Here is a 15,000-nt window from a genome sequence, read left to right as displayed (position 1 = left end):
TTTACAAATTGTGGTTCTCGCTCTTTCCGTCAGGTTTTCGTCAATTGTTTTATTACAAATAAATAAATAAAGACGTAAATTGAAGCTCCCGCTTAGGGGCTTTTCAGCCACAATGTAAACTAAGTGCTTAAAAATCTCCACTGGCAGGAGGCAGACTAGTGGGCTAAAAAATAGCTTTCTTTACGTCTTCAACCATCTTCAGTTCGCTCATCTTTTTCATAGGCGTCATCGATTGCTTCTCTTCAGTTTGAATCCATATTTCTGTTCCTGTTTTCGTTTCAGAAACGATTAAAATTACTTCCCACAATTTCTTCGTAAAGTCGCAAAGAAAAGCAATTTTCCAAATTAAAACAGCTTCCAAATTAGTTGAAACTAAAATATGTTGGTGGTCTAAATTTGTTTTGCCCTACGGTAGGCGTTTCACCTTTGAAGAGAGTGACGAATTTTCCAGACGCTCTTGTCAACAAGTTAAGTTTCCTAGTCAGCCGTGAAGCAACAGGTTACGGAGCTACTTCAGAAGTCAGTTTAATCTATTAGTGAAGTAACGTAAAATGAATGCAATGAAATAAAACTACATTGGCGAGTTCATTCCTATCTTCCCCAAACCAATTATAGCAGGTCCATTTTGTTGCCTGTAACAAAACCCACCTTCTATTTTGCTTTTGAAAAGAAACCATTCAGGCCTGACATTCTTGTACACTAAATTAACTTGCAAATAGAATATTTATTTAACACTTGAGAGCACAAAATAGGAACGGTCATGAAAGTTATCACTAACATTTGAGGAACTGTTTGTCGCATGCTTTCTCTTGTGATCCTGGGGAACACGCTTAATATTAGAAATGTCGAGAAATTCCCCTGGGCGACGAAATGGAGGAAATCAAAGCTCCGACAGCCTAGAAGAATCTTCTGCGGAATCAATTTTGGGCACTAAGTTGAATTTAAAGTCAAATGGCTACTCCTCGGGAAAGATTGTAGGATTCCCTCCGATCACTGATGAATTGGATAAGAAGGGAAGCACACCCTGTATATCGTTTATGGACGAAGATTTAATGATAGATCGCACAAAGAAAATGCCAGAACATATCAAACAGCGATGGAGAAGGGCGGCAATATGGGTGACGGTGTTCTGCATTGTCGTTTCTTTTAGTATAACAATTGCTTCGTTTCAAGCCGCGGGGGCGTACGACAGTTCTTCGGCTCTCGCGCTCGCGTTTGACTGTGCCAATGCTTCCCTATGCTCTCTTGTTGTGCTATGGAGATTCAAAACAGCAAAGAACGGCAGTTTGGGGTATAAAAGAGAAAAAGTATCGTGTTTAGTGTTTGCGACGTCTTTTATCGTCAGCGGAACTTTGACTGCGGGATTATCAATCAAAAGAATTGTAGAGAAAGATCACCCTTCCAAAACGTTTTGCATCGTAGTTGTCCTAAGCGTTGGCTGCCTTTTGTACACTATGTTGGCCGTAATGCAGTGTTACGTGTCCAAAAAGCTTCTCAGTTCAGCAATGCTTGGGAGCTGTATAGACTCTGCGTTATCGGCAGCACTCATGTTTGGCCTTATCATCAGTAACTGCACCTTTTTACTTGTTCATACAGATTTGTGGTATTTGGACCACTCCATGGCAATTTTAGTTGCAATAGTGTCAGTGCTATGCGGCGTGCAGATTCTAGTGGAAATTTTGTATTATAAGAAACTGCCAATAGACTTGATGCCTTGTAAGGAATGTTATTAGCGCCAGAATTAAGGCATGCCAGTAAATTTATTTTGTTACAAAGACTAAAGTAAACATGTTAATCTGCTTTAATTTGCATAATTATTTATCGGGAGTTATTAATATCTAGACTGATAACATCCTCGATAATCCGTGCACTTTTAAGAATTTGCCGAAGAAAGCTTCACAAGATGATGAATTTAAATACAGATTTAACTTCTGCGCTGTTGAATGTTGACAACTGCATGACACCTTTAAAATGTGTTACAAACCATTTTCTCGGTTTTTGAAACTTACAATGTCTCCATTCAGGCGAGTTGATATACCGCCGCGCTGACGCACACTTTCCTGCTAAAGAGTCTCCCGCACAACAGTCCAAGGTGCTCGAGCAAAAACTTTCTTCAATTGTTAAAACTAAGAGATCATTGACCAGTTCCCGGTGCATGATGACAAATAAGTTATCAGAGACGCAAATTTAGCCAGCCGTCGGCAATGTTACGATTGTGAAAGGTTGAACGCTTTCCTGAACTCCTGCCGCAAGGAGAAAGCCGCCATTTTATGCGCGCGCGTGCCAACCAATAAGTCGGGCCAATCACGCACACCCAGTCCTTCAATCTTTTCCTTACCTTTGAGACAGACCTCAGTCCTGGAGCTTCGCTTCTTAAATTGTTAGCAAAAGTAATAACATTTAAAGAGTGTAAAACTTTCGTATAGACTGAACGTTTCATCGATTCAATGTTTACCTTCAAAATAGCAATAAACTGTTGTGCCAGTTTCAATTCTGCCCTATATTTAAGTGGATTCTCTGACGCGACATTATATTGAAAACACAATCAAAGCAATAAGGATCTATTTCATTTGAAAAAAAATGTGAAAGACTAGAAAAGAAAAACAATAACTTCGAAAAAAAGTCTGTGATCACTGCAAGAAATCAGAAAACCATGTCAAAAACCAGAATCATAATAAAATCAAATTATTCGGAAAATCCGGGATCTCGCCAATCACACCTTTTTTTCAGTTTTGATCATCAGCTGCCGTCTTTCAAGAAAACCACTGTTAATAGTTACTTTATTATGTGAAGACTAAATGGCTTGCGACGGGGTGCAAATTATTTGATGAAAAGAAATGTTATCCTTTCTTTCACTGTTGACAGCTCACGACGAATGGAAAGTCTTGTGACGATATGACTATTCGATTTGAATCGTCTGCAAAACCCGTGACAATATTGGCAATCATGCTTTAGTGCTCAGTAGTTTGAACAGCCACCAGCAACATGGAGTATGATAATGTGGTCTACAAGGTCTTAAACTTTGTCTACGATTCTGGCGGTTTCGTCGAATTGTTGAAATTTTTGGAGCATCCGTCACCTTTGGCATTCGAAGGAACTGAAGGAGGAGTAACAAAATGATTAAAGAGGCAAGGCGGTCTTGCTGTTGTTAAAGATCACAGTGGTTAAATTGCTAGTGCGCGTATTGATCTGCTTTCCCTTTCGTAACTATCTAGAAAACTGTGCAATCTAAACGAACTTACACGTCGCAGGCGCGCTAAGTTTTGCGCATGGATTATTGAGTTACAAGGGATGCTGCCAGAGTATATTTAGTGGTACAGCATGCGTAAATGTTTGGAAATTCTGATAAAAAAACAAAACAAAGCTAAAGAAAAATTCTACTCATAGAAATTGTTTCAGTTCTTATAATTATTAATAAGAAAAAAAACGCGCCTGCATTTTATTTTAAGGCCACGAAATTGAAGTATTAACACAAAAATGCAATTTTCCTTGTTTCTTTTGTATCTGCGGCCACAAAATACTGTGAACAAGACATGACAAACTGGTAAAGTTTTACAACTTTTTCATGCCATGGTCATCAGCTTACAGTTTATAAATTTCACAACTTTCAACTTTTAACCGCCTTCCGGTTAGCTCAATTGGTTAAAGCGCTGGGCTGTTTGCGGGAGGTCGAGGTCGATGGTTCGAGCCCCGGCCGGACCAACACTCAAGGTCTTAAAATAACTGAGGAGAATGCGCTACCTTTGTATTATATCAAGAAATGGATAGACATTCTAGTCTTCTCGGATAAGGACGAATAAACCGTAGGTCCCGTCTCCTGGATCTAGTAATTAGTTAATTTGGTTAGGCAGGGGACGTTAAAGAACCCACTCACGAGATTACTGTGATGTGGTCTGGCCTGTTTACTGGGAATTGGGGGAAGGGGGCATTTTCAAATAAGTTTCTTCGATTGTTTGTAAACTGCTGTTGCAGTCCGGCCAAAGTCCCCCGAAAAGTGTTGTGATGCGCATTTGATCATATCCACATGTTAATTTGCGCAATATAAATATTAAATTATTATTATTAGCTGGTGTAATGTTTCTCTGGATCCCAATGTCGTGTTCAGTTCACCGTAGCAGTTAAAGTGATCATCATTTTCTCAAAAGAAACAGAAGGATTTCTCAAGGGTAAACGACAAGAGATCGTAGCGTCAGGTAATTCAGTCCTAACCAAAGGATAAACTGAACAAAACAGTTTCCTTTATTGATTTAGCAATTCACTCTACCGAATCAAAGGCACTGGAATGTGAAAACATTAGCAAATAATGACAAAAAAATGGTAATTAGTACTCAAACATTCAACATTAGCGCAAGGAGTGGAAGTAGAGACATAAAATAGTGACGTAGCCATTAATGAACAAGTAACAATCGACTTCTACGATGCAACGTGCGCGAGCATTGTACGTCTTTCCGTGACAATAAAAACACTAAGCTTTGACAACGGGGCGCACTCAGAATGAGAAAACCTAAAGTACACGCTGTGTCGATGTTTCATCTAGGCAAACGCCTCGCGCACCGTTACCTAAGATCTATCGCGTCACACCTCGATGCGTCCCATGAATCTAGCCTCGGCGAGTCACGCGACGAAAAGACAACGAAGTGTTTTACAGTTCATTCCAGTGCTACTAAATAGAGAGCATAATGGCGTTTCACTAAACTCTAAACTAAATTTAAGTTATTATAAAGTTACGATAAAATTCTGCTATAGTTTCGCCACTTTACGGTGCATTCTTAAACGCTTTTCTGTCAATTGTCTACTTATCTTCTACAACTTTAGCTGCAAAAAGCTAACCCTAACCAGCAATGCTTCACCCTTTAACCCCCCCATTGGTGATCAAGACAAAAAGTTCCCCTTACAATATCGATACATTATCAAGTACACGAGAGATGAGAATAAAGAAAAATATCAACTAGGGGATTACTAGTTGATCCAATACCAAATTCTCAGAATTATCCTGATAAGAATTGTATGACAGGCAGTAAGGAGAGTTATCGATAAGATCTTGCGGGTGAAAGAATTAAAGGTTAAGCCACAAATTGTTTTAAATAAGAGAAACAAAACGTAGTTTAATTTATTCATGTTTTTCTCGTTGCCATGCACCCACCAATAACGTAGCTCCATTTTCTGCCTTTAAAAGCACACACAACCCACAATTCCTCTATTCGCTCCGACGAAGGGCTAACGCTCGAAACGTCAGCTTTTGTAATCATTACGGTGGCCAATTTACCATTTCAACTTTGTTGATATATCCAAATTATTTCGTTACTCCCACCGACGCAGCCCCAAACAGTTTCTTTCGAAACTATCAGCCTTTATTCATTTGTAGTTTCTTCCAAATTGGACATGAAATGAACTGGCTTGATACAACCAAGTTTTGACCAAATTAGATAACTGAATGCTATTGTCATCTCCACAATGTTTGTGTACCACTTCGCGGGGTAACAAAGGCTGAGCTAAGCCCTTCCTAGGGGAGACAGACCCTTTTCTAAGCATGGCTCTCATGATACATCCAAACACATCCAATGGTCTACTGTGCAAAACATTCCATACCTTGCCAACCAAACGTAATCCCATTTGTACTACAATTGATTTTAAGAAACAATTTGTCGTCACTGAGTAGACAAAATTGAATTTTTTTTATTTTTTAACCTTTATCTTTTGCGAAATTTCTGTCATAACATTTTTTGCTTGTCCATGTTTTGATAATTCAAATGCCTGAAAAATCTTACACAGCATTACGAGTGAACTTGAAATGGCATTTCATGAGCAGCATAACTTCCTCTTCGACTTGCGACAAAGTTCTCTGATTTAGTCGGGGGGATCGAATCACCTAATCATGAACACTGACGTTTTCCCTAGAAATGTTGACAGTCGCAAGATTCATTTTGGGCCAACCATGACATCGTGGGCAAAAATTGCACGGAATTTTATGAGGAATTTTCCAATGGTCATGAAAAACAGAACAAGGATTTTTGCTTTTCTTCGTCCTTAATGTACTTCTCCCGCAATTTAGCGGTGTATGCCCTCAAGATGACTTTAAAATGTGAACAAGCCTTTGGAGCAAAATGGAAGAGTTCAAGATCAAAACTCCCTTTGATACATGAAATACCTTCGTAACAAGGAACGACAACGCCAACCACGCAATGCTATCGAAACATAACTCGGTATTTCGTGACAATCGCAAGTTACAGAAAGGGTAGTTCATATAATCTGAGCGAATGTGCCCTCGCAAACTGTGCACGAGCCTTCGTGAATCGTAATATTGAGGGTTCTGCAGTTTCCGATGTGAAGTCGGGATGTACGGGAAATCCCACAAATTACTTCGCAATTTCCGAAAGAGTGGCCAATCGACCGACCTACGTACTCATGAAATAAAGTGCAACATAATATCATGGTGTCTCTTTTTCATATTGCATGCAATGAGGGGTATTTTAGACAGATTCTATTTGAACCATTTAATCTTTTGTTTTTTGTTTGTTTGTTTGTTTTTTTTTTTTCCAGTCATCAGTTTAACCAGAAAAAGACACAAATTTCGCCAACTTTCCAACATCGAGGCCTGCTTTTTGACGAAAAGTGATTAACTTGTCAGTCGAGGACGATCCTGAGAGTTAAATTTAACGCCAGGATGACGTCGGTATCTGCCATACGCACATACAGAGGACATTTCACAGTGAATGGTTTCATCGACTGAAGAGATACAATAAGTGAGCAAGGACCTTGGCCCAAATGACACCTTTCTTAGTCCTGTTTTACTACCACACCCTACAGTTGTTGCATGAAAAAATGCAACGGGACCTTCCCTCAACAAACACTGAAATATCCCATAATAGGTAAAATAAAGGTAACTGGGAGTGAGGTTGCCATCCCATAACGAAGGCGTCCCTTAGAAATGCTTCCGTCCATTTACTTCTACGGACAAATAAAAGCTAGTTTACATCACATGGGTATGAAGCTGGTTATTTGGGAGCATAAACTTTTAGAGGATAAAGATCTCTGAGTGTTTCCTATAGCGATAGTGAGACTACAATGAAAAGATAATACTCCAAGGCATTAAGAACTGTCTTTGAGATAACCAGCCCTTTCAGATAACCTTATACTGCTGTGATGCAAACCAAAGAGCGCCGCTTTCAATGGTCAACACGTACAATGAAATATCTAGCAAAACTTGAAATTAGTAAAATATTTAAAGCCACCTTTGCTTCGTTTGTCATTATTTCGAGTGTTTCTGCATATTGATTGATTGTTTTCAATCGAAATATCATAATGGCTGCTTTCGAGCTCACCGCAACAGGAAAAGATTTATGTATTATGTTTTTACTCTTCTCTTAAAATTTCAATTTTAATTTTTTGATTTTTTTAATGGAGTTTTCGTAACAAGAATTACCTAACGAAAACTCCATTTTAACGCTGACTTAAGAGATACGCTCATTTGGTTTGAGCATTCACAGCTTTTCAAGCCTTACAATGGATATTTTGTATCTTAACGTGTATACGTTATAAAGTCTGTATACAGTACATGTATCTCATCGATCAACAGACCACCTTAGATTTGGTCTTAAACTTTACCAAGAAAGTCGGGTAATATTGATCCGAGGCAAACAACACAAAAATGGTGGGCTTCGTGACGTTATCTACACAAGAGTCATAACGCTGTTTCTTGGCTTCGGAGTCACTCCTTAAAGGAGGTCGCGTCAACGATGGCTCACCTTTGGCAAATGATCCCACAATAACCTCGCACAAAAACATGTAACGGAAGGACTCTGAGTCTTGCCTGCAGTAGAGATTACTCAAGGCTGCCTCCTCTGTGAAGTAAGCTCCTTGACCGAACTGGGCAGCTCGGTCCTCTCCTAGAGCGCGACAGTCGATGTTCTCCTCACATATCGTGTCTACAACTTGGGGATCAACTCCGTGGAAGAGAAGTTTTTCATTCATAGGGTTGTCTTTGACTAAGGCCTTCTTCTTCATCCATTCTTTCTTACTAAGAGAAATAGCACACAATTTCACGTTAGAAATTCAGAAAGTAATTTAACTCTGGTTTGATGTGCATACCAACAGGTACCTGTCTGAACTTATAAGCCAAAATCCATACACCAGAACTGGTTAAAAGACGCAGGAGGCGGTATTCACGAGATGCATGATTTTTATTGAACAAGGGTGAATCTTTTAACTCACTTCATCTCTGGTTGCGCGCCAGGCGTTTTCTGTCTCACCCCAGCACATCCTACGCAGGACTCTTAACTTCTCAGTACACTTCACAAATGTACATGTCAAACGCCACAAGAGGGATTTCAAAGTCAGCTGGGATTCATCGAGGGCAAGAGTCATTATGTATACGTACGACTATGATCACTAAATAACACCTTGAAGGGGATTATGGGATTAAAAACGAAATCAAACGTTCAATACATACTCTGCATACTTCTTCCACAAAAACGGATTTTGAACTCGCTCAATGGAGATGATAGAGGCCTTGTTTTCGGACATAGTTTGACGAAACAAACTTTCAGCAAGTTTGAATTCATCTGATTTGCTGGTCAGGGGGACACGCATGAAATCTAGGTCTTCAGGAACATGTTCCCAGTGAGAAGGAGTGTGACCATGTGATGAAGTTGAGGTAGACTGCACTGGCGTTACAGGTTGCAAAGGGATTGGTAGTTCAAGGGGACTGAAAAATATAAAAAGGTAATTAAATTCATAAGGTGCTTCCCTTCGCGATTGAAAACTCGTACTGTTCGTTTGTTCTTTTCAGTTCCTCGCCCTCTTTAAAAAAGTGATGATGATAATAACATAAAATGAAATCATAGTTGGACTGAGCATCAAAGCAGGTACAGCAACAGCTGGCTTACAACATATGTCCAAAAAATTCATACTCTACTAAGATGTATACACAAGCGAAAACGCAAACAACTAAGTAAGAAACTGGAGAAACGAAAACATCAATATACACTAACATAAAAGAAATCCAAAGAAATACAGAAACAAACAACAAGGGAGCGCTTTCATCCGTGATTTTTGGTCTGTTCAGGCGCGCTCAGTGTGATCGGTCAAAATAACAACTACCCTTACTAATTAAAAAATAAAAAAAAATCACATGCACCAAAAAAAAAAAAATTATCCTTTGTATTTATCACATTTTCTCGCAACTTTCTGTATTGTATAATAAGATGCCTTGCAAATAAGATACCTTCGTTGTTGCTACGACCGCATTCTTCGTTTTAAATGCCGACCCCTTGATATGGATGATGGAAACCCATACCACAAAATAACCGTGTTGAGATTAAAGTGGCTAGAGTTTACTTAAATTTAGAGAGGCAGGCATTAGTAGCGTTTGTTCTTACCTCTTCAACCTCTCTATTTCCGACTTGGACCTAAACAAAGGCCTTCGTCTCACTTTTGTTACTTTAATGGGTGGTTTGGTGCTCTGCTGGTACATAGAGGTTTTGTGAAAAAACAACTTGTGATCCTCTCCTCCACTTTTAAATTTGTGGAATGATCTTCCTTTGGTAAACGAGTCTTCTATTCGCGTCTGTAAGGAGACATTGTGGCAAAAAAGAGAGACAAAAATTGCCTTCAAAAGATACCACTACCAAAAGTGGGCAGCAAATTTCCCATTTCCCAGAAATAACCATAAACATAAAACTTCGTTATCTCAGAATCAATCAAAAGGTGCATTTCCTGATAAATGGAAAAAGCACGAAACTTTTCAATGAACACAAAAATAATAAATAAGTAGCAATGACAAAGAAAAGTAATTCCCACGGTAAATTGTACCCCCAAGTGTTCTACGGAAGGAAAAAACTGCAAAAAAATAAATAAATAAATAAATAAAAAGATAAAGTACACTCAGGTTACTTTTAGGGCAGTTTTAGAACTTAACCTGTTACAATAGTTATAGATTTATGTAATTACACTACAAAGACTGCGTCTGGTCATGTATATAACAATTGAAATTCTTCAAAAACTTTTTTCTCCTTTTCAGATTTAATGTACTGTAACGTTTGATTTCGTCATTGGCTCTCTAAAAGAATGCATTGCTTTGCCAAGCAAGTCTCAAATGAGAAGGGACAGAACTCCTTTTCTGACACAACGCCAAAGACAGCCTGTCTTCTCACTATGGGTTTTTTTCTCAACAGTGTTAGAATTATCAGCAATTATCAATCAGACATACCATAAGCTCAGAATCGTACTCAGTCCAACAGCTGTCCTGATCTGACAGGTACCAAACCCACTTAGTCAATAGAGCATGATCTGCAGACAAGACCACTGACTTAGTAGACAGACGTCTCAATTCCACAGATCCAACTCCTGTCTCAGCTTTCATTTCATCAAAGTTGACCTTGATGTAACCTTCTCCATGATCAATACTGCAGCAATGGAAGGGAAACTTAATGATCACTTAAAAGTGAAACCAAACATAATTATGAAAAGTGAATTCTACTACAGATCAGAATTAGCCATAACAATTAGTTAATTTTGCTGCCCTTCACTTCATTAGAACTCCTCAATTACTGCACAGTGTCTTAAGGGGAATTTAAGGAACATAAGTTATGAAGAGGGGGTGGGGGTTCCAGCTCTCTCTCTCTTTATTTAACAAATAAAAATCCTCTTCAGGTTAACTGGACAGGGGAAGCGATTAAATTAAAGAAGTAATTTCCCACTGGGGAAATGAATTGTACTTACAGTGCTGTTGGAGGAGGTGCAACTACAATGTGCTCGACATCAGTCTCTGTAACATCAACAATACAGAACTGTCTCTCAATTTCTTCACACTCGTTTTCAGTGAATGTCTTCCAACTGTCTGCTTGCTCGTTGCCAGGGTATCTATACTGCCATAGGTAAGGCATGTTGTGGTGACAGTAGTCACACAATTGAGCCTTGCCACAATGACCCAATAGGAACTCCAGGCAGATGTACTGGGGGCTGTGAACGTTTTGCATCTCTCTCTTCGGACTCATGACTCTTTCTTTTTTAGGTTGTCCAGCTACAGAATTAACAAAGAGACCGTTTTGTAAATTTAGAACTAACTTTCCAGTTATTCTCTGTAAGGCTCATTTTTGAATAGGGATACTTTTGAAATATCTAAAATGAAATCTGGAATGCTAAAAAAGCCAGAATCAGAGTTACTGTATTTGCAACCTGATGTGAACAATTACATGATCACATACGATTATGAGTGAAAAATAATTAAATCTTATCAATTTCTTTTGTAGCTGTATGGTTATTTTACAAGAACAGATGTTGCTGCTGTTCTACTCACATCATTAATTATGAACATAGTTTTATCTATTTCATTGACACAATAATTTGCATTTGTAGAATGGATGCATGCAGGTGAAAAAGCTTAGTAAAAAGAACTGTAAACAAGCCCATGCTAACAGATTATGTTAGCAATGACTATAGACCACTTTCATAAATGGCTGCCGGATTAATATTCTTTTGTTTAAATTTAAATTTGCCTAGGTGGCCTCGTTCTCCAGTACAAAATTCAAAAGAATACATTATCTCAAGCGAGGCCTCCCAGGCAAATTTAAATTTAAACAAAAGAATATTAATCCGGCAGCCATTTATGAAAGTGGTCTATGGCCAGGTTCAAAACGTAATTGGCAAAATTTCTTGGTTAGATCTTGTTTGTAACGGTACCATAAAAATACTAACTCAGGACTAGAACTAAGTGTAAATGTACTCTACTTTAAGCAATTCCCACAGCTTTCTTGTAACAATGGTGCAATATTGATTATACTTCTTACCTGTTTCGTGTTCCTCTGCAGTTTCCATTGTTGAGGGTAGCCGCTGCCCACGTACCAGAAGGGCTCTAAAGACAGCTTGGGCTGGAACCTTGGTCAAATTATACTTCTCCAGAACTAACTGAGAATGGGGTTCTTTGAGACTTGCCTCGTGGCTAAGAGGGCAACTGGTTCCTTTCTTGCAACTGCCCATCACAAAATACTTACAGACATGAACAGCGTGACACCGTAGCCCTTTCTTACATCTGGCTGATTTCTTGTTGTAAGCAAGACAAACTTCAGGGACTGATGCAGAAATCAGGACACGTAGCTGCTCTTCTGAGAAACAGGTTAGCTTCTGTTGTTTAGTGATTTTTTTGTTGTGTGAGCTTTTTAGATTATGACTCTGGCTGTACCTGCATTTCTTTCCTAGAGGACAGACACCGTTAGCAAGATAATGCTTGCAGACATGGTAACGGAAGCACTTTGGATTCTTACAGCCTGCCTTGTTCATCAAGTACCGAAAACAGATGCGTGCTCTAGAGGTGTGTGCTCTTACTAATTCAATTCCCCCCACACAGTTCTCGATGATCATAAACCTGTTTGAGTTTTCTCTGAACCATGCAGAAATATCCAAAACATCTGGTGGAAGTATGTGGTAGCACTGGGATATTACATCATATGGTGCCTCGCCATTGTGTTCTTTACAAATGTACTGGAAAACAGAGTCTACGGCTTGTTTTTCTTGGTTGCTTGCTGAGCTGTCCTGGTCAGATGGATCAAAAAAGGTACTCTCCTGAGACAGTGCTCCTGCAGTATTTGTGGGGGACAGGTTAAAGAGCAAATCATCAACTTGAGAAAGAGGCTCAAAAGTTGAGAAGTCATCTAGTGAACCAAATGGATCTTCCAAATCTTGCAATTCGTCTTCTAGCTCATCAAAATTAATAAGATTTTTTTCAGGAGTTTCACTTATGCCCATTTCAGAAACCTGGTCTTGGTAAGTCAACCCATTGTCGGATTGCATCTGCTTCTTTTGACAATGAAAGGATGGATTCTCTGAACCATCAGCATGCCTTGTGCTTGGTCTGGGCTGAGCCGAAAATTTTGATCCTGAGTAAAGATCAGGTTTGTCGGGCAAATCTTCATTATCGGAGGTTGAATCTGAACCTCCCTCTTCGATATCATCTGCAAGTGATTCTTCACTGGGTTTGCTTGCTTGATTTGTCTTTTTTCTCGCCTTCGTTCGCTGCCTTCTCCTCTGCTTTCCCTTCTTATCTAGAAGCCCTTTGGCTTGTGAATCCAGGTTATCATCTTTTTGGGCTAAAGGCAAGGACATCAAAGGTGCTGGATGTGAGGCAAGCTTGCCTTCTGCTGGGCCTTTCTGCCTCTTTGGCATCAAGATGTTGCACTGCATTAGGTATAATTTGGTTCGCGGAGGATCTAAATCAAACTGCTTTAGAATTGTGGCATTATGGTTATCATCTATAGCATGTGACAGGTTACAACTGCATGGGTTTCCTCCAAAAGCAAGAGGGCATATATGCAAATGTGGGCAGTCATGACTGGATATGCATTCAGTGTTCAAGTATGCCAAACAAATTCTGGGAAAACTGTGAGAGATAATTTTCCTCAGAGTTCCATTGGGATATTGTTCGATGTCCAATCTCTGTATCTTCTTGATGTTACCCTCATCATGGAAGTCATGTGAGAGACCACAGCCTCCCTGACAAGTTCCCTCAAGATAACCTTTGCAAATGTGCCAATACTGACAAGTGTTGAGAGATTTACAAGAACCCTTCATATACTGCAAACACATTTTTTTCCTAGAATTCACCCGAGCACCAAGAATATTACCATTTTGGTTCTCTAGCAAAATGATCTTCTGTCCCTGTTCTGAGTGGGTGTTTACTTGAAGCCAAATCGTTGCATCGACCTCAGAGGTTGAAAACTTTCTTGCCAATGGAGAGGGGTGTTGCAATAGGTCTGCTAATGAAGAGTAACCTCCCTTGGCACATATGAAATTAAAAACTTTCACAAAGAGAGGGTCTTCATTAGAAGGCACAGCAATATGGTGCATTGCTGGTTTAGATTGAGTAGGTGCTTTGGATTCAGTTTTGGGAAAGTTTTGGCATAAACCTGCCAGACTAACAGCTCCAGGTCTACTCGGACGCGGGGGAAACTTCTGTGTAATATTACCAGGCTCACTTCCCCTGGGTGTGGGTTGGTTAATGAAGCTTGGGTCACCGATAGCCCTTCCTTCAAAGGATTTCTGCTGCTTAGGGACCAGAATGTTACATCGTACGACATCCATTTCTGACGTTCGGGGAGGTTTGTATCCATACTGTTGTAGCAAGCTCCTATTGTGGGGATCAGCGAAATTGTGAGACAGAAAACAGTCACAGGCTGTTAAACGCGCCGCATTCAAACAAATATGAAGATACGGACAATTTAGGGAGACGCATCCATTTTTTGAATACATGAGACAAACCTGTAAGAAGCTTCCAGCAACAATAGTTTTCAAAGGCCCAGTCGCTTTTCCTGCAAAACCCAATTCCACTATTTTCGCTTTGTTGTCTTCATCGTGAAAATCATGTGATCGGCCACAGTTTCCTTTACAAGTTCCCTCAAGGAACTCTTTGCATAAGTGCCAGAATCTACATCTGCTTCGTGATTTACACGACCCTTCGGTGGTGTATTTTAAACACAATTGTTTCGCTAAGTCGATTCGCCCGCCAACAGCCTCACCACGTTGATTATTTACCAAAACCAATCTATTATTGGGGTCGATGTCTTTCTGAGTTTTGAACCATAAAATCACCTCATTCACTGTGGATTTCTTTGCCAAAGGCGAAGGATGTTTCAGTAAGCTCAATAAATCTAAAACTCCACCACTTCCACTGATATAATTAAACACTTTTACAGCCGAGACATCGCTCGATTCAGCCATTGCGAAAATGACGTGGTCGAGCAGGTGGGCTATTCAGGGAACTGTTTTCATTCGTTTATTTCACTTTTCTTAGAAAGTGACAAAGTTCACTAAGGTGGGGTATCAAGGGGTGTTAGTTTTACACGGTCGTGGATTGAGAAAAAAAATAGAGTGAGAGAAGATTAATAAAATGGAGGAAAAGAATGAAAATCTTAATGCAGGAGTACAATTTCCCCTTACTTTTGAAATTATGACCTCTCTGTTATCTGGTCATTCCTGATCTAACCAAACGTGCAGAACTGGACAACCGCC

General features: G+C 39.6%; 2 protein-coding genes across 3 annotated transcripts; one reads left to right on the top strand and one right to left on the bottom strand.

The window, feature by feature from the left end:
* Positions 1-736: 736 nt before the first annotated feature.
* On the top strand, positions 737-1,944 carry LOC111341799 (transmembrane protein 163a). The gene has a single exon (XM_022948813.2). It carries the CDS (start codon positions 843-845, stop codon positions 1,731-1,733), a length of 891 nt encoding a protein of 296 aa, XP_022804548.2. The 5' UTR covers positions 737-842; the 3' UTR covers positions 1,734-1,944.
* A 2,272-nt stretch (positions 1,945-4,216) lies between these two features.
* LOC111341797 (uncharacterized) lies at positions 4,217-14,765 on the bottom strand. Of its 2 annotated transcripts, XM_088756257.1 has the most exons (7): positions 14,251-14,381; positions 11,787-14,119; positions 10,720-11,020; positions 10,208-10,403; positions 9,378-9,565; positions 8,450-8,704; positions 4,217-8,017 (listed from the first exon to the last, which is right to left on the bottom strand). In XM_088756257.1, exons 2-7 carry the CDS (start codon positions 14,071-14,073, stop codon positions 7,570-7,572), a joined length of 3,675 nt encoding a protein of 1,224 aa, XP_088612383.1. In that variant the 5' UTR covers positions 14,074-14,119; positions 14,251-14,381; the 3' UTR covers positions 4,217-7,569. The 2 variants fall into 2 exon arrangements, with proteins under 2 accessions (XP_088612383.1, XP_022804544.2); XM_022948809.2 differs by having other exon boundaries at positions 11,787-14,765.
* Between the last annotated feature and the right edge of the window lie 235 nt (positions 14,766-15,000).

The sequence above is a fragment of the Stylophora pistillata genome, chromosome 4 (genome assembly GCF_964205215.1).
Source record: "Stylophora pistillata chromosome 4, jaStyPist1.2, whole genome shotgun sequence".
NCBI classification, from domain to species: Eukaryota; Metazoa; Cnidaria; class Anthozoa; order Scleractinia; family Pocilloporidae; genus Stylophora; species Stylophora pistillata.
Note: the sequence above shows the minus strand (reverse complement) of the source record. Positions and strands in the feature narration are given on the sequence as shown.